Here is a 27,177-nt window from a genome sequence, read left to right as displayed (position 1 = left end):
TTTCAGATGTCTAACAGCTTTATTGATAAAAACTGCTCAGAAATATATCTATTTTAACATCCACACAAAGAAGGAAATTCAAAAGTTACTCATGCTAAAACCAGTCATATATCTGAAACAAAAATAGAACTTTGTGATTTAGTTTTACTTTAAATTCCTGTCCTGAGTTTTCTTATGAGGGAGTTCTGTGTGAATTCACCCTGGATGTTCAAAGCACTCAAGTATTTTCAGTTCTGATTAAGAACTCAAAAACCCTTCCACTGTAGCCATCAGCTGAATAATGCAGTTTAGATTTAAGTCAAACCCCATCATAAAATGATAAAATGACTCTCTCCAAAGAGAGTCCTCCAGACATGAAACACTCCTGAGACAAAACTACTGTCTTCTGCATAAAAATCAAGGGTTTCCACTTAGAGTCACAAGGAGGAAACAGAGCCTGAATCCACCTCATGTCCTTAAACAGAGAATGGTCTGAATTTCTACCTAAAGTAATACAGTTGTGCCCTTTGGCTAATACTCAGAATTTTTAGGGAGAAATGGCTGTACTGAAGCAGCAGGAAATCGATGTATTTCATCATCTGAAGAGCCTCAGATGTTCTATCCACTTGGTTGTTAAGGGCACCATAATGGTGACACCAGAGAAGGATTGCTACAATGAACCACTTAAAGCAAGAAGCATATGATCATACTGATCTGAGGAAGCTCCTTGGCATTTTTATTGCACACTTGTGAAGGTAGAAGTGTTAAAAAAAGGCTCAGAACATGATATTTGTAATACTGCTCAGATCCGCACCTTTGAAAATATATAGAAACCCCCAAATCCCTTGATGGCTTAAAAAGAGAGGATACAGGAACAGTCTGTTGCTGTCAAGAATTTTAAAAATCAGTATAGCAAAATACAAGGTTCTTCCATTAAGAGAAAAATATTTCTAAAGATGTTGAAAAGCCTGCAGTGTTGATGCTGAAAATCTTTTTTTTTTTTTACATTATTTGTCCCATTTTTTAATAGTGTCATCCACAAACTAGGGCATGGCAGACAAATACATATGAGTTCTCCAACACAGAAAACATATTTGAAGCATTAATTGTTCATTACGATTTCAAGCAAACTCCCTGTGCTTTGTCTGTTAGGCATTTACAATATAATACTGAAATATTGAAGTATAAAGAGTGAACTGTGTGTTTTTAATAAATTTTGGTTTTAATGGATGTTCAAGCAAAAGAACAAAGAACCACAAATCAAAACCTAAGTAATTAATCTATGCGTTTTTTCTGCTTCAGCTTGAAAGTAAGTTTTAATAAATACCATGGATAGATATTTTCTTCTTGGCTGTCAATACGTCATCATAATGATTTTTTCATCTCATTTTGATATGAAATTTTCAAACTAAATATTTGGTTTGAGTGATCTTTGACACGGCCCCCACATCATCCTTCTCTCTAAGTTGGAGAAGTATGGAATTGATGGTCAGAGTGTTCAGTGGGTGAGGAAGTGGCTGGATGGTCCCATCGAAGGGTAGAGGTCGGATGGAGCTCAGTGATGCATGATGCCCCTCGGGGGCCCACAGGGAGACCAGTGCTGCTTGATACCTTCATCCGTGGCACAGTGAGGTTGAGTGGGGAGCACACCCAGCAACTTTGCAGGTGGCCTTGCCTCTGATGACTCCAGTCAGATAATGAACCACCACCCTCAGCCCACCCCACAGACACACAGCAAAGCTCAGCCAAGTCCTGATGCAGAGACTGCACTGCCCAAAGTGCCTGTGATCAACACAGACCAAGAAAGACTCAGTGATTCAAAGCATTTCAATCTGTAGTGTGGACAGCTGCTCAAACAAATAGCAAACAGACAATGCTTTTTTTTTTTTTTCTGTTAACATTAACTTTCATTCTCTTTCACTCTCTTCATTCTCTTTCATCTCCCAAAGTAGCTAAGGTGCTTCATTTTCACATTTTAAGTATTGCACTTAAATATGCAGCTATATATAATTAACAGAAGGAATTACTTTCACACAGAAGGAATTACTTTCTTTGTTTAAAATTAGGATGCCTAGCTTTCCCCAGCTCTTCTTTTTGTGGTTGTTACTTTCTGGTATCTGTACCATCCCTCTGGCAGACTAGGACACATTTACATTGGCTTTCACTAGGGGACCAACCATCCCCACAGGAGAATGAAGTCTGGGACATAGCAAATGGATGTTCTTTAGAATTACTCCTCTCTGTCATCTTGCCTCAGGTTTGAGTAAATGAGAGTCTGTGGAAAACAATACACCCCTGCTTCAGCTGGGCAGCTGGAGCAAGGGCCACATGGGCCTTTCTTTTTTTCTCTGTCCCACAGGCTTGGAGGTGACAGTCACTAGAAGTCCATGTGGTATAAATTAAAGGCATTGCAAAGAAAGAAGTAATATCACATTTTTAATACATTACTGGAAGGCAAATGTAGAGGAAAGCACAGCTAATTTCCTGAAAAAGGCTGAAAGAAAAAATTACTCCTTTTTTTTTGCCTGCATGTGATAAGTAAACACAGAGGAAAAAGAAATGCCAGGGACAAGAGATAAGAAAAATAAACGGCAAACAACTTCAATAGCAAGAAGCTTATAAAATATTAGTGTGGTCACTGTTCTTGTAAGCACAGTGGCCTGAAAGAGCCTGGAAATGTGTGATGGAGTTGCTTCAAGATGTAACATTTCCAGATAAGGATGGGTACAATTGCTCTGTTTCAGAAAGGTCAAAAAGAAACCTGTTCTTTGCTATCTTGAAGGAAGATCTAATTGTATGAATTGTGCCTGCTTGAGTGAAGACACGTCACAAGTGAGGAATAAAAAATGGTGACTTTTCTTTGTAAGAAATAAAACCGGCATGCAAGCACATACAAGTCACCAAGATCTCTTTGGCTCTTGAGGGGATTCATGAACAGACAGAGCCCTCTACTGGCCTCTGCTTCCCTCTGTTCTAAGCCATTTAGAGATCCCAGTGCCAACGCTAAAAGCTTTTCTGCTATATGTACTGTTCTTAGCCTACATCTATCAGGATGGAGTGCAATTCAGGTTCCAAAAGCCATTGTTACACCTCCATAAAACTATTTTTGTAAGAGAAGATTGTTATCTTATCAGAACAGCAAAGAGATCTGGGTTAATTCAGTTCAGTTCCAGTAGCAAATATTGCATACAAGTAATACTTTACTTTTGCTAAAATAAACTGAGATCTTTACTGCTGATACAAATATTTCCAACAGGTTCAGGTATTAAGATTCCAGAATATTATGGGAAGCAGGTTAAAGCATTTGCCTTTCCCCTAGTACAGATCTCATATCTATTTTATCCCCTTTATTTATTTTATTTGAACACTACCCCCATGGGGAAATAGAATGTGCACTATGTTATCGGCCCTCTGCAAACACAAACAGAACATACTCACCCAGCCCAGGTGGATTTCAAATGAGAGTACTGCAAATTTGACACATCCTTAATTCTATAATGTACACATCTATTTGGAAGAAAAATGAGCTGTTTTCAAATGTAAAAGCCAAATCTGTCTAGGTTCACCTCTATGCATACCCTAACAGAATTATTACCGATTAGCACAATGCTTGTTGTGCTTTTCATTTAGATCACAGCACTTTGGAAGAATTCTTGTAATTTGGAGTATTTTTACTTAAAATGTATGCCAAATAAAGGGTCACCAGGATTAGGCCTACAGCAGAGATGACGGGCAGTCACTCGATTAAGTATGCCCTGATTGCAAAGCATTCCCACAGTCCCTTCCCAGCCACCTGACTGTACAATCTGCTTTTGTACCCACTTCTGGTGCCAGGTCAAACTTCCATCCTCTCCAGCAGAACTTCAGCCCCTTGCCTGGAGATCAGAAATTGTCTTTGACTGACAGACTCCTAGAATACCTTTAAGCAACTGACTTAGGGCCCAGACCAAGTTAAAACAGTGCTGTGCAGCATAACCCAGGAAAACTGTTCAATTATTGTAGCAGTATGAATGAACTGGTATTTGTAGGAGGGCTTTTAGTAACTGAAAAGCCTTCAGCTCAGTTGGTTAGAGCACAGATTTGCAAATGATGCCAAGCTTGTGGGTTTGATCCCTGTGTGGGCCACTCAAAATTTGACTCTTTGTGGGCTGCTTCCAGCTCAAAATATTCTGTGTGCAGGATGTACTTAGTGTGCAGGATGCCAAGAAAGAAGTCTACTCAGGACAGTCTTACTACTGTACAAAGAAAGATGCAAGTGGCTCTCAGGCATGCACAGCATAAACTAAACATATTGCATTTTTAACAAACAGTTTACATTTATGAATCAAATATGGACAGCATGATTGTCTGAAAAGAATAAACAAAACCAAGAAGTTGTGGAACACAAAATATGCAAGATGCTGACCCAACTGACAAATGGGAGACATAGATTTGGTTTATGTTGTTGAGAAGCAGGATGCCACCATGGGCTGCACAGTTTTTCTACAGCATTATATATTACCTTTCATACTGCTTTAAATAATGAAACCTGCAAAATGCTGGCCCTGCAGCAGGACAGGATAGATCAGATGTGAGAAAGGTATGTTTGAGAGCCTTGTGTAAATGGCTGACAGCAAAGAGCACACATCCACCTCTATTTGGACCCTTCAGGCTTCCCAAAGGATACAGCTGTTTACAAGCCATGTACCACTTGCACAGACATGCACTTAGTGGCTTTGCAAGATGGGAAGAATCCCTCCTCCTCTGGGTTGCATCTTCTCCAGAGATGCATTTTGGAGCATTGCAACAGACTCCAAATTCCTTATCTTGTTAGATCACACATGATCTAGGGTTTTCCAAACATCTGTGTACAACTCTGTGGCATATGTTGCCTAAGTTCAGGATGACAGACAATTGCTTTGGACACCCAGTCTTGCACATACTGGTAAGGGTGAGAATGGTGAGAAACAAATTTGAAGCTGCATCCAAGAACTGCTAGATATGCCATAATGATGTGGGACATAAAAGATCTTTCAACTTGCTCCATGGTTTCACTTACGAAGAGTGGGACATGAATAGAGTAAGGGCTAATAATGGTACAGTTACTACCCTGCTATTACTATTCTCATGGAAACAGATTTGAGCAGAACAGTGTAACATAATTAGGAAGAGATGTGGAAATGATGTTGGAAAGAAAACTTCTTTAGATCCAAAGAACACTACTATCTGGGTGATTTCTAAACACTCACTTTCACAAACTCACCAGATTTCACAGCAACACAGGTATGAAAACAAAAACAGTGGAGATCTTGAATTATATTTATCATAAACTTGGCTGTACTTACCAGTAACTCTTCAGACAGGAAGTCTCATACACATAATAGATACAGCACAACTGAAGCAACATGACATGCATTACTGGAAAAAAAATCTGGAGCACAAAGAATGAGTGAATACCCCCTAGCAAGACAAAATACAGAAAATCACCCTCACAGACCAGTATTTTTAGAGAATTTATTTATAGAATTGTTTTTTTCAAATTGGCACACAATTGGAAAATGCTAATAAAATTTGGTGGGACAACAGTAAAAATGCTGGAGTGTTGCTGATCCTTTGGAGAGAAAAAATGAAATATTAATTGCAAATAAGGAACAACTGGGGTAGAAAACAATGTTACCTGAAAGTGGGCTCTATCAGCTGTAGACCATAAAAAAACCTGAAAGACTTAGAACTTTAGACACAAGGATGACATCTCCAAATGTAGACTGAAGCTGTTAAGAGGCAACTTTAACACAACCCAGGTTGTTTGCTCTATTGACAGAGGTTGAGCTTTTCAGAATTTAGCTTAATTTACTGTTCCTATTTCATCTGGCTTGGTGCTGCTCACAGTGGTAATACTGCTATTGAGTTCAACAAAATCATGCCTTTCACAGAGGGCTGCTGCAGCCTCTTCCATAAGCAATGAAGCTCTGTACCCAGGGGGGCCACAGATGCCAAATGCTTAGAACATTATAATGAAAAAACATTTTCTCCTTCTTTTTGGGTGTTTAACCCTTAGTCCATCTGCATCTTTTCGGTATGTTCAGTACCCCTAATTGCATGAACCTCTCTTCATTCCCATTATTTCATTGGCAACTACTGCACTTCTGGTAGAATCAGTCACTACCTTAGACCCAAACATTACCAGCTTCAGCAACTGGACAGTTGACTGCTGGGGTCCTCTCACTCTGGGACTGTCTTAATCTCTGATCTCTCATTTTTCTTATCCACATCAACTATCACTAAAGCATGGAAGAAGGGCTCAGCATGAGTGCCCTGATTGAAAACCATCATTCAGGTTAGCCTTGGTTAGAGGCAGTCCTTCCTGCCCTCCTCCTGTTTAGGCTTAAAATCCCACAGGCATTTATTTGTGGTCCATTGAATCTTATCCGTACCATTATCTAACCCCTGAAAGACAAGAGACATTAAACAATTACTGCAATTTAAAAACAAAGAAACAAAAATAATTGTCCTCTGTTGCACAGCCATCTCCTTCTTTCCACTGCTTGTTCACTTCAGAAAACAGATCTACAAAGAGATTTGGCATAATGGGGAGACAGTAGCTCAGAAAAGCAGTTTTCTGTGAGAGAAACTGCTATTGGAATGACATCCAGGAGACAATGAAGCACCCATTCTTTGCTGGCATAACACAGCAGAAGCCCAGAACAACTGGTCACTTCTCACTGCACAATTCTTGGGAGATGTGGACTCCTTGTTTTAGACATTAAATCAGGAGTATACAATACTGCACTACTGTTGTACAACCCAAACAGATAACAGGATGCTACAAAGACATTGGAATACACTCATTTATAAACAAAAAAGCAGAGATGAACCCCAGTACTGACTTCCCACCTCTGGTCTCCAGCCATTGGCCATTTAAAAAAGAAAACCAAAACTTTCCTCACACTTGAAGCCAATTAGAAAATCTGTTCCCTGTAACAACCATGAAGTAAATGTATGGAACAATATCACTAGATCACTTTGCAGCTTCACCTGTATGGTTAACTCACTCTTCAAGTATGCCATATCTACTAAGTATTTTCATTATCATTACGTACTCTGTAGATCAGAACAAACAGCTCTTAAATCCATCTGTAAAAGTCTGACAAACAGGTTAATCTCAAAAACAGTTAAATACAATATCCAACCCATTTATTTCTGTGTCCATTTATTTAGAAAACATTCATTCAAGGAATGAAAGCTAGGACTCTTGGTACAATACCAGGTATTATCTATGCTATCATACACCCTTTTTGGAAGAATGAAAAAGAGAAAATACATACAGCTTTAGAATAATTTCACTTGTAACCACCTTAATTATAATAGCCACTCAAAATATCCACCATTGGAAAACCAATGCTAAAATAATACATTCTCTTACTTCCTTTATTTGGAGCTAGAATGCTATTATGATTTTTTTAGTTAAGCTTTTTAAAAAATAGATAATTTTGTAGGACCCACCTACAACATGCAATTGTTTTAAGTAGCATCCCTAAAAATGCTGTGTGACAGCTTCATGTGGAAAAGGCTAAAATGTAAAGAACACTGTTGTAGCCCAACAGTGAGATGTGGGTATGGTATGATTTCCTAGCCTCTGGGCATAAGGTTAAGTCACACCCACACTGATGAGACCAAACAAATATTCAAGCGAGAATTTAAGCAGAATGTTTCAGAATGGAGTGTAAACACAAAGAAGAGACACAGTGTTAACACTATACAAACAAAGTGCACTGGGATGCATGCACTAAGCAAGCACTTGTGAATACTTGCTGGTCTGCATAAGTGTTACATTTATTGCAAAATAACATCTGAAACTCATATTCACCAGCTGCTCACCTATTCTCACACCAAAGCAGCTACTCTTTAAATTACACTGGGAGACCACAAGCACTGCCTTAGCTCTCAAATGTAGGAAAGCAGCTCTACTACAAGTAATTAACTGGGCACCATACTCCCACCTCTTCCTCAATTTCACCAGGAGTGAGATTAGGCCAATAATGGTCCCCTGTGAAAGGTACTGAACACTGTGATCCATTACAACAAAGCAATTTAGGATATTAATACGTCTAAACAACCACAAGTCTTCCTAATGGAAGGCTAGGCATTTTAGCCAGAATGTGGGAGGAAGGAAAGGAGGGCCTCTCCTAAGGTACTTTGTTTTCCTAAGAAAAAATAACTTAGGCAAATACTTTTGTTCACTGCTCTATGCCTTCAACTAAGACACAAGTAAGCCCTTGTATATTACATAACATTTTTCATTTCCCATACAGGAACTCCGATCACAGCTTATACAAGGAAGCATAGAAGCATTCCTCAGTATAAAAGAAGTCCCATTTTTAGGAAGCATGTTTACATAAGATTTCAAACCGATTCTAAAACTCCAACTTGCCACAGATGTTAATTGCCTACTTAAATATTGTGCATTCAATCTCTGTGATACAACCAGGTTTTTATACTAGGCTAACTCTGGCTATTTCTCATATTTTAATCCATCCATTTTTGCTCTTAAACAAATAAACATTTAAAACATAAACAGACTTTATTAAATTAGGCTATAAGACATTTAAATCAGCCTTAAAAAGCTGCAATCTTCTTGTAAAATGTTAAAACGCTGATAAATATGTTTCTTTTATTCTTCACTGAAGTTTGGAAGCTCAACAACTTTTTGAAATAGATCAGATCCTTTTTAAAAAGGGCATGATCACTTATTTTTCATAGCATATAACAGTTTCTTAAATTTAAGAACTGAAAGGAAAATTGCTTTGTGTATTATCTACATGCGCAAAAGTTATTTTCAAAGAGCAGCAATAGTGTCTGTGCTGGAAAAGATGTTCTCCAAAATCTACCTTTACCAAAAGGCTCATAGGACTAAGCTTCAATCTTCTTTGCCAGTAAGTTTAAGGAATAAAAGTCTGTATCTGTCATTATGCAACATCTGGGAGGTCTTTTGGAAATGTGAACTTCAGCTAGAAGTTGAAAGCAGTATCTAAACATTCTCAACTACTGACCTAAGGAGAAAAGACTCTTTTTAATCAGAACAGCAGTTCTCATTAACAATACGAAAGAAGTTAAAATTAAAGAATTAAGAGTTTGGATCAAGCAGCCTAAGCCTTTGCTAAACAAACTTTAAACAGAAACCATCTATATTAACTAAGTATTTTGCCATTTTTGAGGAGAGATGGGCAGCTTATTTTCTGATAATTCAAATAACACATATATTTTAACCTTCTGAAACCTTTCACGGGGATGCAGAGAACAACAGTGCAGATGGTTACATGTTTGGAGATAGAAGTCCACAACTTTTAGAGGTACAACAAATTGTCATTTTGATATCAAATGACCTATGTTCTGTTCTGTATGTACTGGATTGCAAAGAACATTTTTCAATGAAGTTTTGCAGACCCTGTTGTCCTTCACATGCACATGTTCTTCAAACTTGCTTAAGCAGATTCAACTTCAAATGGTCTCTCCTCTCTCTGTAAATTACCACAAACCAAATAAGCACAAGCTGTTTGGAATGGCTGAAGAGCTTTCTGCAGGAAAGAGTGTGCTGCAAGCTAAAAAGACAAAGCTATTCCTGAAGTTGTAGAAAAAGTGCTGGTTTATATCTTGTGTTGGAATTGGAAATAAGCAATCAACCTACAATTTCTGTAAAACTCATCCCCTATGACTCTGTCCAATGGAAAGAAACCCCAAACAAAAATAAGAGGTACTGAAGGAAGAGGCTGCTTCTATAGGCACAAACATCACATGATGAACAAGCCCTACGTTAGAGAAAAATCTAGCATGCATCTTCAACACTGCTTGCAGAAATCAAGGACAAGAAGTAACTGCTAAAAACTATACAAGGAAATGCTGCCTTCTTTTAAAAAGGTATAGGGAAATAATTACACTGATTAAAACACTGATATTCACAACCCACCTGAACTAAAACTGGTTTACATCTTCAGGAAAGAAGTCAAAACACATTTCCTTTTTTCTCTTAAAAAGCAGAGAGTGCCACACTGTTGCTGCAAATAGATTTGAATCAACCCTCTTGTGCTTTCCATTCAGGGGATACAAAATATGAGGTCATGATTCCTGATAAACCCTTTACAGTTGTCAGATGCCTATAAAAATCAAGCTTTTTTTCCTACCTAATTTATTATGGAATCACTAAAACTACAGTAAGATGTAAAAGGTTTCAACAAATTCCTGTGACAAATATTTAGGTTATTTTACAAAAAAATTGGATTTTTCTTCAGTTCACCTATGTTCACCAATATATATGGTAAATGCACCTTGAGTATAAGAACTGCATGAAAACAGTCTGAAAAAAAAACCCATGGAAACTGATGTGTGAGACCACTGTCCCCTTCCTACTTCTGATTATTATTATTTTATTCTTTTTAAATACCACCACTGACAAAACCCAATGCAAGATATAGTCCCCAAACCCACACCAAACTGCTTTGCTTTGCTGTGCATCTTTCCCAGCAGGTTTTCACACCTGCTTCTTCAGACAGAGCCATCTGGAGGCTACAAAAGCACAACTTGTACTTCTCCACCAGTCATGCTTATTTGTGTGACGTTTTTTCCAGATCTGGAAGTTTTTCAATTAGTGCTTTATGGTTCATGTTGATACTGGCTATAAGTCCTCCTTCATTGCCATCTGAGCCAGTGTAACTAATTTCTTCACCAGTCAGGGTAGTCATATGGCCACCCAACGCTCTCAACACTGCATTTCCAGCACATATGTCCCACTTCTTAATGTAGGTGACATGGATATACACGTCAGCTTCTTCTTGATTCTTTTCAGGCACGTCAAGGAGGGCCAATACTTTATAGCCTAGAAGAAATGGGCAGAGGTTAAAAAAGAAAATTAACCAAGTTTTCCTGTCAAAACACATTAAAAGAACAAGACCAGGCACTCAAATATAGTTCTGGTCAAATGTTTACTCATTCATTTCTCAATCTCTGTATCATGCTCAAGTCTATCTTTCTCTCCATGGCTTTTTATTGCAATAAAAGGAAGATGTACATACCACTCTAATAAAGTAAATCCACCCAGGACATTCCCCTTTATTGTTCACTCTGCAGTACAAAGTAATTGCTCAAAACAGTATTCGTTTTTTTACGTAATTTTTTCAAGTTTTGAACTCTTTGACCAATATTCTTGTTTCATTCATCTGTTCATGTCTCGATCCTTAACAGAGTCAAGCCCTGGACAAGACCTGTTATAATCAGTTACACTCTCACTTTCTTTGTCATTATCAAGAAGCAGTGCAAGACCTTCTTGACTAAGCAATCTGTAAGGGAACTCTGGCTTTTCGCATTAAAGACACACAAGGATACATTTCTGCAAAAATAAGGAAAAAAAAACTTAGTGCCCTCCATTTATGTTCTGTCAGTAACATGCACAAGGACATGGCATAAGTAAAAAGTATTCTAAAATTTCTTTAAATTGAGTTTTAGGCAGATAAAAATGGACTTTAGTGATACTGATTTTCTCTTTTAACATAAATGCAATAAACAATACCAAACTCTAATGGCCTTTTTCTTAATTGCTTTTTAAATCAACCATACAAACAGATTCTCTTCCATGATTCTGCCTGTGGTCACACAACTCCTTTTCTCCCACTGAGGCATCAGTGACTTCCATAAACACACATCAGTGTGTTTCAATGAAAGGACCACAACAACATTGCTGGCCCAGGCTTAGACTCAGTAACATGCTGACTTGTGAACAGCCTGAAGTCTGAACCAAGTGTGCATGTAGGTTCCTAAATACAGAAAAAAATTTGTCTCTGTTGTCAAGTGTTTGCTTTCAGTGATGTGAAGATCAAACGGCAAGAGTAAAAAGAGAAGACACCAGAGTACATACTTTTGTCTAGTGACAGCTACACCATTCAAACATTCAGAAGCAATAAAATGGATAGGATGCTTAAAAAACCAAACCTGCTCCACCAGCGGGGATTATCACAGTTTTATTTCCAAATGTCTGCCGTGCAACCTGCTCAACTTTTCCTGCATGGGAGCGGGACACAATAATCCTGGGAGTCTTCTCGTTGTAGGAGGAACGAACTTTTACATTTGACCCACCATCCACCATTGCCCAAGCTAGAAGAGAAACAAAAATTCCACTAAGATTTACAAAAGACAATCTCTGTTATGTGAGGATAAAAGGGTACTTATATAACAATTTGTAATTGATACCTCTGACTTAATATCTCTCACTACTGTAAAAGAGAAAGTTAGGCCTGACAGAGGATGGGGTGCATACAAGGGAAGAGAAAGAGGCCACACACACATTGGTGCATATGGCATCATCCCAAGCCTGACTGTTCTTGTGTGATACTTCCAAAAAACAGAATAAGGAGGAAAAATGTCAAGTAGTTAATATTTAGAATTTGCAATTGGAAAGGCACCAAAGTTAAAAGGATGGCTCCTACTCAGAAATACATCCACTATTTCCTCAGACAATGTTTTATGTAAGAACATAAGCCCCATATCCCTTTAAAACAGACACTAAAAATGCTATGGCATCATTTTGCTCAGAAGAATAGTAATGCTAAAGAAGGAAATAGCTCAGGAGGATAGTGTTACAAAGAAAAATATTTGATGTTGTGTCTCAGACAACAGAGAACAGAATTTAGACAACTTCCCACTTATTTCACCATGAAGTTCAAAGCCAAGCTTGGTAGGTGGTATCCCCTAACCATTAATCTGACATTTACTTAGTAAACTACCCAGCAATTTAATCTCGGGAGAGAACCAGATTGTTTGGCAACAGACTGAGCTCTGTGTAATAACAATGCTGACTGCCCTTTATTGCTTTGTATTTGTGTGGTAGTATTAGGAACAATCTGACTCAAAATGTATCAGTATTTCCAGCCTGGAAAATGAATACTTGTCACGCAGAATGACAGAATTCATTGCATCTCCTCTGATTCCATGTCTGAACATTGCACACTTCACTATTATCAAAGGAGATAAATTCTCAATGTTACAATGCTAAAAACCCATTTCTTCAGATAGGTATTGATACCTAAAAAGATATGTTCTAAAATCTCCAAGATTCTTGAAGCATATTGGAATATAGTACATACTTAAGTCACTGGTAATTAAATTCATATTTATAGACAGCAAAATATTTAGCACAAAATGTTGAGTGTTTAGTGTTTTAGGGCCAAAAAAGGACAACAAATACAAAATGCATTTATTCAGACTTAGTTTTTGTTCCAGAGCTACTGCAAAACTTCAGAACTCTAGAGGTCAGTATTGCCTAAGGGAAAATGTAAACAGCAACTCCTGTTTTAAATACACAGTAAGACATGAATACTTAAACTACTCTGAAGCTCTCAGAATTGCATGCAAATTGCCAAACATGCAGCAATACTCGCTGATACATCATTAATACTAAAGAATTAATTACTTCACAGTTGTGGCATTAAAAACATGTCAGATAATCAATAAGGCTATGCTAGACAGTCGTGCCTGTTACATACAAACAGTTGCCATTAAGATCTTTATTCAGTCTTTTTTTATTCACACTGAATAAACAGCAGCTCCTGGGTATAATTATCACAGACCCAAGCTATTCTGCTAAATGAGCAAAACACTCTTTTTGCTAAAAACTAAAAGTACACATCAAACTGGTCAGTATTTGTAGGTTTAACTTTTTTTGTTGATTGCTACAGGCATTCTAATTGAAGGGATCTTAGCTCTTTAAAATATTTTCAGTTAGTTTGTTCTAAATGCATAATTTTTATTTTAAAAAAAGGTAGCATTTTCTTTTGTGGTTTTATAGCAATGCTCTTTTGCTGCTGGTACTATTTTCCTCATTTATACCTAGAGATGTTCTCTCAAACATCAAATTTCAATTAATACTATGACTGACTATCATGGAAATATGTGAAGGCATGAAGATACCTGTGTATGATGAGAAGGGCTTGTGGATCACACCTATTACTGGTTTACCATTTACAGCCACACAAACCATTGTCGTGACATACTGTCGAAGATCCTCTGTGGCAAAACAAGAAAGTGAGCAAGTTTACAATCAGATGCCAAGAACACAAAAGGAGATTATTTGGATTATTCTCTGAAGACTAGTTTATATTCTGCCTCTTACAGTTATGTAACTTTGATGTACCTTCAAATAACCTTTCAGTTTTCAAAAGACTTTGAAGACTTTTCAGGTTTTCAGCAATTTTTCCTGTTCAGTAGATGTAACCTATACTCCTACCAGATCTAATGCTAACAGCTGTGTCTTACGCAACATGCATTTTCATGGCAATCCGTGCCCCCCATTCGCCCTTCTCTGCCTCACCTCCTATCCTCTATTGTCTCAAAAAATGGTAATTCAAAAAACAAAGAACATCCATTGGAAAGGATAATCGTATCAATTACATGGACACACAAAAAAAAAAAAAATCCCATTTTTCTAGTTGCTCCTTAGTACTAATCAGCAAGAATTTTAGTCAGATTGCCTTGAACTGCTTATGTGATATCCTAAAATGTTTGAAAATGACGAAGACTGATTTATGCATGCTTTTCTGAAAAATGACAACAAAAAATTCCTTATATCAAGCTGAATAGAATACTTACTTAATCTCCCCTTTAAATAAACAAAACCAAAAATCTAAGATACTTAGAGCTGCCACAGTAATGACTTAAATAAAGAAATGTGTAATTCCAGTACAATCCATAATTGACAGTTACCATTTATTATAGCAATTAGTTAGTTGTAAGGATAGCAAAGTAATTTCAGAGTTGGAATATATAAAAGCAAATGTTGTAAGCTGAAAACTACAGAGATTTCATGATGCAATCTGTTCAATTAAATCATGCTAGCTTTGACATAAGACACTTGAACATGAGATGTCCTTTTAAATACTTACTATCTTGTCTCCAGTGTAAAAGGCAAAGATCAGAATTACATACATGATTTGTCAACAAGAATCAGCTACCTGTGTATTCTTGTGTAGCATCTAATGGATCGATCCAAACAGTGACACTTTCTGCTGGCACCTCTTTAGGCTGTATTTTTTGCTTTATGTCTTCAGGAATACTGTGATCCCAGGAGACTGTCTCCTGATCAGCTGTATCAACACGCTCCTCAGAATTTATCTGCAGTGACACAACAAAAGTAGTTGCATTAACATATCAGATACACTAGCTGCAGTACTTGGGAAAATTACAGGTTTATTACATTTACGTTTTATCTTCCTTCATTCACCTCAAATGCAGGAATGATTTCATTTTTTCATTATTATGATCATGTGACAAGCAATGCAAAACCACAGTCCAGAATTTTACTGTGAACCACAGCACAGCTGGACACTGTTGCTTTGGCTGCAGGTCTCTCTATTGAACATTCCCACAGTATGAATCACATTTTTTAAAATTAATATTTAAACGCAGTTGCTTCAAGTACTACAGGCAGAACATTTGACTCTGGAGAACCATACAGTACACAGACATTAGAAGGTCTAAAATTCAATTTATACAGACCAGTAGAAGCACATGGAAATGTAGAGATATACTACCACCAGATATTGTGCAGACTCTACAGACTTGGACAAGCAGAAATCTTAGTATACATATTCCTGCTGCTGGCATTGAGTTACAAGCAGAAATTTAAGCAGCTGAGTTGAATTTAACCACTGCACAACTGTCAGATGAATTTATTTCACCAACAAGTAAGTAACATCCCATACCCATTTTTAGGATAGACTGGGGTAAGGTCCTAAGATGGCCCATGAAGAACATTTCTTAACAGCAGTCAAAAGTCACATTTAAGCCTATTGTCACCTGCTACTCAGCTTAATAAACTTTATGCCACACCAGAGGGCATTTCAATACATCAAGCAGAGTTAGGCCCATTAGTGGAGCACACAGCACCGATCTGTTGAACAGAGTAACATACTGCAAAATCCAAGACAATATCCTTGTGACTACAGTAACACAATATTTTTGGATGACCAGAGACGTAGTTGCCCCAAAAGTTGTAGGCAAGTGACATAGAAAGACAATGGAAATGAAGGAGCTATCAGACAAACCTTACATAAGCAGGACTTTTACATAACTCACATGATGACAAGAAAAGGCATCACACACACCTCAACTGTAACAGGGTATTAGCCAAGGGTTAAGGACCATTTTTTCCAAGAGAACTCAAAACGAAAAAGGAAGCAGAACTGCAGCAACTCCAGCCATACATCATAGCTGTCTTCTCAAATAAAAGCAGTATTTGAAGCATTATTTGCCAAACGTGGAGCTCTTGAAGTTGCCGTGACACATTACAAATTAAACATCTGTCACTATACAATAAACCTGATGATTGCATTTTCCCTTAGGGAAAACAGTCCTGCAAAGTCAAGATGAGTAGTTCCACAGACTTGGCAGTCTCAACATAGCCCCTGGGCAGTCTAAGTTCCACTACAGCACATGACATACCATCATAAAAAAACCATTTCCTCAACAGAAGGGGCCTCCACAAAGTTAAAGGGTTGGAACCAATGCACAAAAGGAAGAATATCTTGTTAAACCTGTTGTTACAGTACACTAGAATGTAAAGTCTGAAACGATCTGAAAGGTACTGTTTTCAGAGAAACACCACCTACTCTATCTCAGATTTTGTAGCAGTGGCCATAACACTGCAGCATTTATAATGCTTGTGAGGAGTCTCTCTCAACAGACATGATTATTCCACTAGAAAAAAAACTGGGGAAAGAGTGAAAAAGTTGCATAGACATCTGGAGAAAGTAAGAAAAAGAAAAACAAAACACAAAAACAAAACCCCAAAGTGGGTAATTCGTTCTTCCATTCATATGACCATTTACTCTGCAGCTTTGGCTGAATACGTGCCTGAAAGGGGTTCACCAACCCTTAAAACTTCTTTTATTCTTCCTTTTTCCTTTTTTGTTTTGTTAATGAAGGAGAATATACCTGGAAAACATGCCTCTGTGTTAATTCTATGTTCCTACTTGTCATTCTCATTTGCTGGCAGCCTCCAGAGGCCATGACCTTACACTTTAAACTTTTCTCATGCAATATGGATATATAGTTCACTTCAATCCCAAATCCTCACTCATAAGTTAGGAGTAGCTATAGTAGAAAGACAGTAACAAGGCCAAATATTTCAGGCACTAGATCTTACTTAAAAAAGACGCTCTGGGGTTAATTGCCATTGCCTAACAGCTGTAAGGTGTAAAGTCCCATCTGGGAAATTTCTGGAAGCTGAGCACTGACATGAAGGTTAACAACATTTTGGCAATCTTCCCCAGTTATGCTTGAAGCAAAAGCCCTCCACAAAGAACTGCATCAAACACAAAGGTTTAACAAAATATATGTAAATCATGCATGGAATACTGCTGAAAAGTAAAAAAAAACCCAAACAACCCACCAAAAAAACCCTATTATTTCCTAAACAAGACAGTCTGGCTGCATCTCCCCAGTACAGAGCTTCCCAAAACCAGCCTATAAGGTGCAGGAATTCCACAACAAATGAGGGATGCTGCTCATGGGAGCCAGTAGCAGAAGTCCAACACCAATACCAGGATCAGTCCACGGTGTGCCTTCCAAAACAGCCAGGCATTTCCAGCCTTCAGAAACCTCTGCAAAGAGAACACTCCTGTCCAGCACACCGATGATGGAACACAGATCTGCTCAGGAACACAGGAAGCAACTCCAGCACACCACAGACTTGTCTGGATAAATGCAGTGCTCTGAACAGCCAACAGTCCTGGCCACCCAAAGACTTCAGGGAACCTCACAGTGGATCTTTGTCCTGTGCTGGTTTAGTCCCTAACAGCACTTCATGCTGTCTTTGTGGCAGCTTATCACCCAAAAAACCTGTGTGAATACTAGCTAGCTGTCCCTGGCATGGTGCACAACTTCAGGCTTCTTCCTGGTCTGAAAGATTGGAATGCAACTAAATTTGAATTCACCCATCGAAGATAAGTTAAAGTGAAAAAATATATTCAAACACATGTCCTCTGAAATCCAAATCTAAGTGCTGTTTCATTAGAGAATAAAACATGAACAACACAAACACGGTATCACACCTATATTATAAAAATACCAATTAAGCTGCTGAAACAGAAAAAAAAAACACCAAAAAAAACCCCAAACAAAACAACCCCCACCCCCCCCCTCTCTCCAGAGTTCAGGTAATAAGAAATATTAACATTTACCAGTCAGAATATGAACATAACAGTATTCCAGGTATTACCTTTCAAAATCAGAGACTGGAACAGGTTGCCCAGAGAGGTAGTAGATGCCCTATCCATCAAGTGTTCCAGGACAGGTTGGATGGTGCTCTGAGCAACTTGATTGAGTTGAAGATGTCTCAGCTCATTGCAAGGAGGTTGGGCTAGATGGCCTTTAAAGACCTCTTTGAACCCACATTATTCTGATTCTATGACTCAATGGATAAGTCTATTGATTTGAATGCAACCAAGGAAATGAAAAGCCTGGAGGCCTGCAAGCCTGGAGTGTGCACAGGAGAACATCAGTAAAGCATTAATAAGTGATTGTTTTTGTTTTGTTGGTGCACAACTAATTTGTTGCTGCATGACCAATTAAGCCACTCAAACTGAAAAAAAAACCCACCTAAAAGCCCCCCAGACAAAACACTTGCTCTTTCATATCTTCACCAATGACAATAGTAAGATCAAATGGACCCTCAGGAAGTTTGCAGATGACATGAAGCCAAACAGTATACTTGACACAGCAGAAAGAAGGGATATTGTCCTGAGTGACCAGACAATCTTGAGAAGCTGGCTCATGAGAACCTCTTTAAGTTCAACAAGTCCAAATGCAAGATACTGCAGATGGTTTGGGGTAATCCCAGGCATGAGTACAGTCTGGAGGAACCCACTGAGAGCAGCCTAACAGAGAATGACTTGGGTTAATCATGGATGTGTGCTCACAGCCCAGACAGCTAATTGCCTTCTGGGATGCATCAAAAAAGCAGCATGGCCAGCAGGTGGAGGGAAGTGATTCTCCCTCTCTCTCTACCCTGGTGAGACCCCACCTGGAGTGCTGCAACTAGGTATGGAGTCCTCAGCACAATAATGATGTGGACCTGTTAGAGTGGATCCAGAGAAGGGCCAAAAAGATGAAAGGGATTAACACCTCTCCTATTAAGACACACTGAGAGCTGGGTTTATTCAGCCTGGAAGAGAGAGAAGGCTCCTGGGAGACCTTAAAGCAGCCTTCCAGTGCTTAAATGGTGTTTATAAAAAAGAGAGGGAGACTAATTTTTTACATGGACAGATAGGGATAGGACAAGGAGAAATAATTTCCAACTAAAAAAGAAGAGATTTGCCTTAGATTTTAAAAATAAATTCTTTACTGTGAGGGTGATGAGCCACTGAAGCATATTGCCTCGAAAAGTTGTGAATGCCTCATCCCCCCAGGTGTTGAAGACCAGACTGGATAGGGCTTTGAGCATCTTGATCTAGTGAAAAGCATTCCTGCCCATGACAGGGTAGCTGGAACAAGATGATCTCTAACATCCCTTCCAACAAAAGTAATTTTATAACTCCACAATACCCACAGCTACACATCTTGGAAGGTATAGTGGCCTATGAGGTAGCTGCATGGGACTGTAATTGATTTGCTCCTATGTGACTGTGCTTCAGAGCTGTCTCAACTCAGAGGAGAGTGGTTCAACCAGCAGTTTTCAGGATTTTCTCCACTTAGAGACCCCTTCAACCACTTCTGCTGCACTGCACCCAAGTGCAAGCCCATACTCACTGTGCTACAGGACAGACTGTTTTATCTCCATTGGCTCTATTTCTCTCCTCAAATGTATCAGAGGTGAAAGCTGTTTCAGCTCCTCACAGCATCACTACATACACAAATCCTGTGAAGGAATCAGATGCCAAAACCTCTGAATGTAAACACCCACTAGACAAGTCAGGACATATCAATATGCTCAACAGGAGAGCACCCTACAGGAGAGCAAAAAGCACTCAAAGCATCATTATTTCCAGTATATGTGGAAAATATCCAACCTACTATAGTTACAAAACAAGGCTCCAGAATCTGTTACAGAGGGAGGGGTGTGCTTTCACACCAAGACTTTCACCAAGACTTAGCTCACCTGCATCCAGGACCATTCATGATCTCTTCCTTATACCTTTCGAATTTGGGGGTGGTGAATAGCAGTTTTCAATATGAATGAAAACTGCTTCTTGAAAGCTTGGGTAAATTAACTCTGAAAATAATGCAAACTGGGAAATCAAAGTACCACTTCTTTTTGTAAATGCAAAATGCCTTTAAGCTTTAAAAAATTTGAATAGTAGCCTTACTGGCATAGTAAAAGAAACAAAAAAAAAACAACCTGATTTTAATCAATACACTGACATTTTTAAAGCCAGCTGCTTACTTTTGAAAAGGTTCTTTTCCTCCTTAGATTACCACAAAATATTAGAAAGGAAAAATAAGCTTTATATGTGATCTTCATGCCTTTCAAGAATGTTCCTCTTGCCAAGGTTCAATTACATAGCTTTACCAAGGCAGATTTTGTTATGAATGGAAAGAATACCTTGTAGAATCATATGGTTTTCTTAAAAAAAAAAAAAAAAAAAAAAAAAGCTTATTAAAAGGTAATTAAGTTTAGAAATTATAAGTTTAAAGTCCTAACTTTTAATTAAGTTTAAAACTATGAAGTATATTTGTATATAAATGTATAAGGTATAAAATCATACAAATATATAAAATAATGAGAGGCATAAAAGCCACTGGTCTCATGTTGCCATGGATTTGATCAGAAAACAACAAATATTTCTATAATTATTCCACAACACTGAAAAAGAACACATGCCTTTTTCAAGGCACCTAAGTCAAGGCAGACAAAGGTTTTCCTCTATCATCAACTACATCTTTATTTTAGCAACAAGAAGTTACTAAATGCAGGAACAAGATGACAGAATATGTAAAGAATCTGGATAAGTCTAAATGTCAAGAAGCTCAAAAAGTGCTTACCAAAACTCATTAGGTGACTTTGGCCATGAAGCCAGCAGGAAGCAGACTGAAACAAACAGGATTTAATAAATGATAAAGACATATCCAATGACAACTCTGCTTCTATAGACTAACGATGAATAGTGGCTGGTGAAAACAACAAAAGTGGAATTGAGGGCATCAGCACGGATCACAGAATTCACTGTTCTCATCAGTAATCTGCAGAAACAACTAGAATTTTAGAACAGTAAAATAAAGCGACTTGCTCATCAGCTCACACAAGTGGTTTCAGTAGATGGCAAAATTCTCCATTCCAGTTCTATACAGACCCAAGTCTAGCAAAGAGAGATTACTTGCTTGTCACAAGAGTTGTAAAACTTCATTTTAAGAAAACATCCAAATAAAGACAGATTAGAAATCTACCAACAAAATAAGCAATACTTAAAAACATCCACTGTCAGTGAGTGGATACACTAAGAAATTCAGCTCTCCAGATGCTCAGATGATAGATTAAACACCAACAGTGTACAAACAAGCCAAATGAACTATTTGTAATTGCATCTGAAAGGATACTCACAGAACTCATTAGCATAAAGTTACAGCCTAACTTCATTTTTATTCAGAGAGAGTGGGCATAAGTCATCTGGTATCATCTGGAACCCATGTTAGGAGATGCATTATCTCCAGACAACATCTATTACTGAGATTTCAGATTAACATTCATATTTCTTGTTTTACTTAGAAACCCACTGTCAGTGGGTTCTGCAAAGATCATCTGGGTCAGAAGAACATTAATTTTAATAAAAGCCCTAAGAGCTGAGGAAGCTATCTCACAACATGAAAAGACAGATTACAGAACCTAGTCACTAAAGTGCAATACCTCTAAAGTTTAAATAGAATTTCCTTTTATAACCTGCTTCTTTAAATATCTATCTTTCACAAAGAATCACTATCAGTTGCAGAGCTTGCCATCTCAGATGAAATTTCAGGTTTTTAGGTATAGTAGTTGGCACTGTGATCAGAAGCCTGTAAACAGTGAGCTGAAACCTAGACAGTACTTCAGATAGCGTGATAAAAAAGGAATGCTTGGAGTCATTAATCCTCAAAAGTCAGATTAATTTAGAAGAAAATCAAAGTAAAAGTTATATGTTCTAAAAGTTTTATTTCAAGTGTTGATTCCAGCATTATCATGCATAAGCTTGAATTGTGGTATTTATGATCAGTCTTAACTGGGAAAGAGACATAAGAACATTTGGATTTGGAATAGTGACAAGACTCATAAAAAGATCCTCAGAGAGAAAGACTGGGACAGAAGAAGACTTGATTTCCACCACAGTCACAATATTAAAAAAAGGGAGCAAACAAGATGAAACTCTATTCAGTATTTACACTAGAAGACAAGAGATATAGCTGGTGCAACTCTAGAAAAAAAATAAGCAAAAACAGCTCAAAACGAAAATGTTGGGCGGAATACAATCTGACCAGTAAGACTGAAGCCTGCATCCTGTGAAAATAACTCTAGTGTAGTACAGCAGTGAAATAGCAGAATTGTGTGAGTCACTTTAAAATTGGCTTTTCCAGTCAGAGGACAAGAGGTAATCTGGTCAAAGTTCAAGTTTAAGGAACAGTCTGTCAATCATTCCTGCCTTTGTGACCAAGTAAGGCTGCTCCTTCCAATGTTGTGGAGATGGGTTGTAGTGGGAAGTGAACCAGCATATTCCTAAAAAACCTTTATTTTAAATAACTTTTATTTTAAATTTTTACTTGAGATGCAGTTACCAAGATCCTGACTGATCCCTGGACAGGCTACATTAAAAGAGTAAGATCCTAAGGCATGATGCTGAGAGAGATCTTTTAGCAGGTAGTGTTGCTGAAACCCTGCTATTGTGAGATCATTTCTTCACAGAAGTTCTTCTGAGCAGAACATACCAGTGTTTCCGGCTAGTCTATCACTGAATTTGGAAAGAATGCCTCCTCACTCCACTCCCACCCCAGCAGCAGGGCTGGGTAAGACATCTCCTTAATCTCCTCCTAATTCCCACCCCAGTCCTTATCACACCACCACTGTGCCAGCACAGTGCCACCACAGCACAGCACAATTAAGTGCTACATGGAGAACCAACCAGGAAAGAAGTAACCCAGAAAAGATAAACAAAATAAATAAAAAATGAAAGCAGTAGAGGAGATGATTACAGCTGGATCAGAGTTTTAACTCTTTCTTAGCATGACAAATGAATGAGGACAACATATTGGTAATACAGGAGCAGTAACACCTCAAACCTGTAACTGCAGTTGAGAACTTCACCAAGAGAAAGTGATGGATATGTTTTACATTAAGTATATTTTAAAATCAACTGTACAAAGATGCTTCATTTACTGCTGGATGTTGAGTGCAATCACTGGGTAATACTCAAGACAGTAATAATGACTAGCCACTTTGTCCCTTATCTTTCTCAGGCCTATTTCTCAGGGATATAAAAACACCACCACTAAGTCTGAACTAAATCTACACAGTGAAAAAAACGTAATTGAGCTGCTCCTACCTAGGTCTTACCTAACATAGCCTTGAGAAGTCTGAACTGATGCAAATGCATCTATTTATATCAAACAGAGCAGTTGATGTCAGCAGTGGAGTTCCTCTTCCTCTGTAGAGACAATACCTTTACTCAAGAGAACAAAGGCAAACACTTTCTGTGGGATTTTCTCCCCTCAGATTTTGAAAGGGCTTTTTATATAAATCCCAATTCTTAGTATTGTTAAGACTTCTTCCAGATTTATTTCTGCTTCTGCATGTGAGAAGCCTAACTCTTCTATCTTCTCTTAATAACCACACTTCAAGAGATTCAGATCTGCTTCAGAAAGACTGTTTGCATGCTTTCCCTTTTTATGTCCAGCAGTACAAAAGAAGGAACACAATGCTGTACACTGACTTAAGTTTATTTCAGTTGAATGACTATTTCCCAAGGCTATTTTGAAATACTGGAAAGCCACAGTTACTCTTCGAGAATCAGAGTAATAGAATGGTTTGGGCTGGAAGGTACCTTCCAGATCTCCCTCCAACCTCCCTGCCATGGTGTTGGGATACCCTCCACTAAACCAGGTTGCTCAAGGCTTTATTCGGCCTGACCTTGAACACTTCTAGGGAGCAGTCATCCACAACTTCTCTGGGCAACCTGGTCCAGTGCCTCACCACTCCCACAGAAAAGAATTTTGTCCTGAAGTCCGATATAAACCTGCCCTCCTCCAGCTGAGAGACATTCCCCCTTGTCCTGTCAACACATGTCCTTGTACAAAGCACCTCTCCAGGTCTCCTACAGCCCCCTTCAGATACTGAAAAGGCTCTGCAACGTCTCACAGGAGCCTTCTCTTGTCCAGACTGAAAAACTCCATTTCCTTTGCTTTACAGGCATATTTTAGCACCTAGTTTTTGTTCTTGTTCATCTTCCTTCTGGATGCAGCATTTGGCAACAATTTAAATACAGAAGTTCTCCTGTTAAGCTCAACAACATCAGGATGTGAAAAAATCAGCATTTTGCATAAGCTTACTCTTGGAATTATAGCCCTTTTTGTTTGACAGCTTTTATTAGCATCATCTTCTCTAGCAAGGAGAGAAGAGGAGGTTTCCTTGACTTCAGCAGTATCTTTTACTCTGGAATGTCACTCTGTGCAGGGGAATAGGATTACAGATATAAAGAAGGTATTTCTTACATGATGCAATTTATACTGCCTCAGAAAATCCTCTATAATCCCTATATTCCCACCAAGACTCAGCAGGTCTGTTCTATGAAAGAGCTGCAGTTTTAGATGGGTTGCTCTGAAGTTATACTTGAAGGATTTAGTAGATTGAGATGATACCTTGCCTTCACACCTGAGAAGCACAGATAGTATGTATACAGTAGTAAAATAAAGATTTTATTTTAGTTTGAGCAAATGTTTATGAATACATCTTCATCATGGACTTTGAGAGACAAAATGTCTTATCAGTGTATATACATCTTAGTGAGTTTAAACACCACATGAGGTAAGTTTTATTATACCCATCATGTTCTTAGAATACTTAATGTGCCACAGCTGATCTGTCAGACTGAATAACTCCAGATGACCTGAAAAATTTGTCAAGTACACTCATCCCAGATATCCTCAGTGCCAAAGCTCAGTCAATATAAGGAAGAATTGGGAACAAGAAAAGACATACGCCTGATATTTTCCAGCTCCACAGACTTATGCACACATTTTTAGTTTTATACTACCTTTGAGAACACATCTGCACTTTCGAAAGTACCTTCTAGACTTAAAGATTAGCAGCACACATCACCTGTGAGAAAGATAAAAGGGAGCAAAAATTTTTTAAAAGTAGATGTTTAAAGTTAACACCCTCTGCCAGAAAGACACAAGTCAGACTGTCACTGCAAAAAATCCCAGGCTCCAGAGCAGAGTTTACATGTGACCACAGAGCAAGCAATACACAGTTCACTGTGTTCTTCAGGCCCAGCAGAAGCCCCAGCCTTCCCCAGAAGCACAGGCAACTCTTACACATATATTAATGAAGTCGCTCCATCTGTGAAAGGGGAGAAAGCATAGTTTTCAAGCCAGCTAAGCTGTAAAGCCAAGATCTCTAAGGGCGCTGAATAATGCAAGAGAACAGGAGTCAATACTTTTTCTTTATTTAACACTGGGCCTGTGAAGGTGCCTTGTCACCAACAGACAATCCAGGAAATCTTCAAAACAGAACCTGCATAATCTTTCTGTAGAGGAAGATTAGTCACATCTCAAGTTCATTTCAAACACTGAAGAATTTATTGTTTCCTCTACATTTCATATTCATTAAGTTCTTTACAATACTTTAAAACCCCACCAAAACAAAAAAAAAGCAAAAAATGCCAACAAAAAACTACACACTTTTTTGTAGAACTTTCAAAAGAGCTACTGAAAATTGAATAGTAACTCGATAATGAAAAACTGGACTTAGCTACTTTTTCTCTCAACCCATCCAGCAGAAGCACACAATCACCACATCTGAGGTCCAAATTTAGGGCTTTCTATCCATTTCAAATGGCCATGAAAAGCTAAGGAACTTAACATAGAAAGACAGAAGTTCCCATTGATTGAAGCAAAAACGCCAATAAACCCCAAAAATCCTCGAAATATAATTCAAAGGTTAGGGTGCGACCTGAAGAGATAGACCCAGATTTCATAAGTGAAGGAGAGCAGGAAGGGGTGTACACCTCTGAAAGCAAAGTAAACTCATTTTGCTCAGGTAGGCAGTGATCCACAGTATTGACACAGCTAAGCTTATCTGCTGTCCCACAGCCACAGGCGCTAAACGCTCGGTTATTGCAGCGCTATGTCCTTAAGCCTCGAATTCTCAGCCGCCGCTCCCGGCTCTCCCCATAACTGACCGCAGGAAGGACAACTGGCAGGAAAGATAACTACCAAAACAACGGCATTCCTAATCTCTGCATCTTAACCGTAGGCGGAATTTGCGCCGTGCAATTATCCTGCATCCTCAACCACAGAGCTCACGATCCGCACCAGCGAGACCCGCTGTTTCCGCCACCCCTCCATGGCCCTGGTGTTCGGTACTGCTTCACCTCGCGTGGCTACGCTTGCAACACGCTCCAACTGTTCCCCCTGCAACCCAACACCCACGGGAGCAGCGTGAGGCGGCACTGGCACAAATTCAGCGGGAGGGGAAGGAAAGGCGCGCCCGGGAGCAGCGCTCTCCCGGGCCCGCGGCAGCCCCCGCCCCGCGGAGGGCGCCTGGCACCCACCTGCACGGCGGGGAAGGCGCCCTTCAGCAGGTAGAACATCCTGCGGTTCGACAGGAGGTCGCCGGTGGTCAGCTGCTCCTCGGCCCCCTCCCGCGTCTTCCCCTTCGCCTTGGCGTTGAGGACGTTCCCCTCGCGGACCCGCTTCACCTCCTCCCCGCCCCTGACGGCGGCCAGCACGGACACGGCCAGCAGCTCCCGCAGGTCCACGGCGCCGCCGGGCGCTGAGCCGTGCGGCGTCTCGGGGCCGCCGGCCGCCGGCTCGCTCAGCATGAAGAAGGCGAAGCGGCCGGCCAGGAAGCCGGAGTAGAGGTGGTAGAGGACGCCCAGCCCCAGCAGGCAGAACACGGCCATGCCGAGCGGCGAGAGGCGGATGCCCATGGGGGCCATGGCCGGGGCGCGGGCGGGCGGCGGGGCCGGGCGGTCACCACAGTCCCATGGCACGGCCGGG

General features: G+C 39.3%; 1 protein-coding gene across 1 annotated transcript; it reads right to left on the bottom strand.

Annotated features, from left to right (window-relative positions):
• On the bottom strand, positions 1-27,177 carry BPNT2 (3'(2'), 5'-bisphosphate nucleotidase 2). The gene is made up of 5 exons (XM_021555674.3): positions 26,730-27,177; positions 14,952-15,111; positions 13,912-14,007; positions 11,938-12,099; positions 1-10,828 (listed from the first exon to the last, which is right to left on the bottom strand). The coding sequence occupies exons 1-5, from the start codon at positions 27,114-27,116 to the stop codon at positions 10,557-10,559; spliced, it is 1,077 nt and encodes a 358-aa protein (XP_021411349.2). The 5' UTR covers positions 27,117-27,177; the 3' UTR covers positions 1-10,556.

The sequence above is a fragment of the Lonchura striata genome, chromosome 1 (genome assembly GCF_046129695.1).
Source record: "Lonchura striata isolate bLonStr1 chromosome 1, bLonStr1.mat, whole genome shotgun sequence".
Taxonomy (NCBI): domain Eukaryota; kingdom Metazoa; phylum Chordata; class Aves; order Passeriformes; family Estrildidae; genus Lonchura; species Lonchura striata.
This window is presented reverse-complemented; position numbering and strand designations above follow the sequence as displayed.

Bases quoted from the DNA above. Each gene is read 5' to 3' on its own strand.
- BPNT2 (XM_021555674.3), bottom strand. From the start codon at position 27,116: ATGGCCCCCATGGGCATCCGCCTCTCGCCGCTCGGCATGGCCGTGTTC. The intron at 14,008-14,951 runs GTAGCTGATTCT...GTTTTGCCACAG, and splicing joins TGCTACACAAGAATACACAG to AGGATCTTCGACAGTATGTC. The intron at 12,100-13,911 runs GTATCTTCATGC...TTTCTCTTCTAG, and splicing joins GCCCTTCTCATCATACACAG to CTTGGGCAATGGTGGATGGT.